We start from the raw sequence: 2,406 nt of genomic DNA, 5'->3' as shown, positions 1-2,406 counted from the left end.
GCGGCAGCACCGCGTGCGCATGGCGCTGGGCAACGGGCTGCGAGCCTCCATCTGGAGGGAGTTCATGGCCCGCTTTGGCATTGCCCAGGTGGCCGAGTTCTACGGAGCCACCGAGTGCAACTGCAGCCTGGGGAACTTTGATGGCAATGTAAGGCTCCACCACTCTCCCTTGTGTCGCACAGGGTGACAGCTGCCCTGGGCAGGGTTGGAAATCCAGATGGGCTGTTTGCTCCGAGAGGTTTGGCGTGGGCTGCCATCCACCCACAGGAGGTTTGGCTGTTGTGCGGTGCCAGCTCTGTGGTATTCTGGGTGTGTGTGGGCAGCAGGCTCAGGTGGGACAAATGTCCCTGCTACCCACAGCTCTGAGCACTTTCTGTTCTAGGTTGGGTCATGTGGCTTCAACAGCAGGATTGTACCAGCCGTGTACCCCATCGGCTTGGTGAAGGTGGATGAAGACACCATGGAGCTGATCCGGGGGCCGGATGGTGTCTGTATCAGCTGCAAACCAGGTGAGGGCACCCACAGGGATAAGTCTCCTCAGCCCTGCATGAGTCTTTCCCAGTACTTCAAGATAATTTCCCTGTATTCCCTGTGAGTCTCTGCTCAGTTAAACCTCACCAACCCCATTAGACACCCTTTTTGCTTGGCTGTGGGTGGTTGCTTCCCCTCTTTATCCTCTCTTCTCACTGCAGGGGAGCCAGGGCAGCTGGTGGGTCGCATTGTCAAGAGCAACCCCCTGCAGCACTTTGATGGTTACCTGAACCAGTCAGCCACCAACAAGAAGATTGCCAGGGATGTGTTTACAAAAGGGGATGCTGCCTATCTCACAGGTGGGTCAGGCAGGACCCCTCTGTCCGCTGGGAATAGAGGAAAAGGGTACCTGAGTGGGTATGGGGACTGTCCCAGGCTAGTGGCAGTGCCCTGAGATGGTCCAGGGTTGCTCCTAACCCCTCTGACACCTTTTTTTCTTTTTTTGTTCCTATTCCTCTCTTTGCTGCAGGGGATGTCCTGGTGATGGACAAATATGGTTACATGTACTTCCGTGACCGCACCGGGGACACATTCCGCTGGAAAGGGGAGAACGTCTCCACCACAGAGGTGGAGGGAACGCTGAGCCGCATCCTCAACCTGACAGACGTGGTGGTTTATGGGGTGGAGATCCCAGGTAGCTGAGAGGGAAGAGGATGATCAGAGGAAGCAGTCAGGCCTCTGGAACTTGAGTGTGAGCGTGTCCTGCAAGTCCAGATTGGTGTACCCTTTTCAATAAGCTGAACTGAGGCTCCCCATGGGCAAGCTGGGAAGAGGCCGTAGGGGATGTGCCTAGTGGGAACCCTCTCTCAAGCTTTGATTCTGGCTGGTTTGGAAGGACCCTCTGTCCTTTCTGGACAGGCTGCAAGTGCCTCCTGCAGGAGGAGGTGACCATGACCGCAGGGTGTCGCTGGCAGCCTTAGCCACAGGGTGGTGACACAGTGTGACACAGCTGGACGTGCCAGTGTTTGGGTACAAAGCAGAGTCTGTGCCGGAGGCCTTGCTGGGGTGAGGCAGAGGGAGGTGATCTTACAGCGACAGTGTGTCTGAGTGCTCTCCCTTCTTCTCTGCCTCGTAGGGATCGAAGGGAAGGCAGGAATGGCAGCTGTTGCTGACCCAGAGAACTCCTGTGACCTAGAGGACTTTGCCAGCAAGCTGAAAAAGGCTCTGCCGCTCTACGCCCGTCCCGTCTTCCTGCGGTTCTTGCCTGAAGTCTCCAAGACAAGTGAGCCATGGCGTGTGCACTCGCATTGGACATGGAGCTGGGGGAACCTGAGGGTGGAAAACCTAGTTATGGAGACCAATCCGTGGTAGGGTGGGGCTGGAGTCTCTTTCCCCCACAGAGTCCCTGGCCAGTTCCTCGGGTGGTTTCAAGGCATGGGGATGCAAAGCTGTGCCTGGGGCAGCACATGTGCAGTGGGGATGGGAGTGAGTGGCCAGTGACTCCTTATTCTTTCTTCTCTCACTGCTCCAGGCACTTACAAGTTTCAGAAGGTGGAGCTGCGCAAGCAGGGCTTTGACCCTGCGCTGGTGAAGGACAGGTTGTACTTTCTGGACTCCAGGCAAGGCGCTGGACCAGGCAGCAGTCAGCAGGATCCAGTCAGGACAGCAGAAGCTGTAACCAGTGAGGCTCAAGCAAGGCACCTCCCAAATCCTGCTGGGGAGAGGGGGCGAGACAGGCACTGGGGAAGGAAAGGTTCACGGAGTGATAGAAAGGCACGCTAGAGGTTTTATTTGATGAGTTCTACAGATAAGGGTTCGGGGGGAACACAGAGGGGACCAAGGGGAGGGGCATGGTCACATACCAAAGCATAGACTCATTATGGCTTTATTTTCTACTTGGTACAGCGGTGGTGGTCCCATGCCATGGGAGGGGCA

General features: G+C 56.5%; 1 protein-coding gene across 1 annotated transcript in view; it reads left to right on the top strand.

Annotated features, from left to right (window-relative positions):
• LOC103802855 (long-chain fatty acid transport protein 4-like) overlaps window positions 1-2,149 on the top strand; it is a 5,946-nt gene extending 3,797 nt beyond the window's left edge. Inside the window, 7 exon segments of the mRNA XM_009075387.1 lie at window positions 8-148; window positions 383-509; window positions 693-830; window positions 1,001-1,165; window positions 1,607-1,753; window positions 2,003-2,096; window positions 2,098-2,149. Coding sequence (XP_009073635.1) covers window positions 8-148; window positions 383-509; window positions 693-830; window positions 1,001-1,165; window positions 1,607-1,753; window positions 2,003-2,096; window positions 2,098-2,149 — 864 coding nt within the window.
• The last annotated feature ends 257 nt before the right edge of the window (window positions 2,150-2,406 follow it).

The sequence above is a fragment of the Acanthisitta chloris genome, unplaced genomic scaffold (assembly GCF_000695815.1).
Source record: "Acanthisitta chloris isolate BGI_N310 unplaced genomic scaffold, ASM69581v1 scaffold21795, whole genome shotgun sequence".
Classification (NCBI taxonomy): Eukaryota; Metazoa; Chordata; class Aves; order Passeriformes; family Acanthisittidae; genus Acanthisitta; species Acanthisitta chloris.
This window is presented reverse-complemented; position numbering and strand designations above follow the sequence as displayed.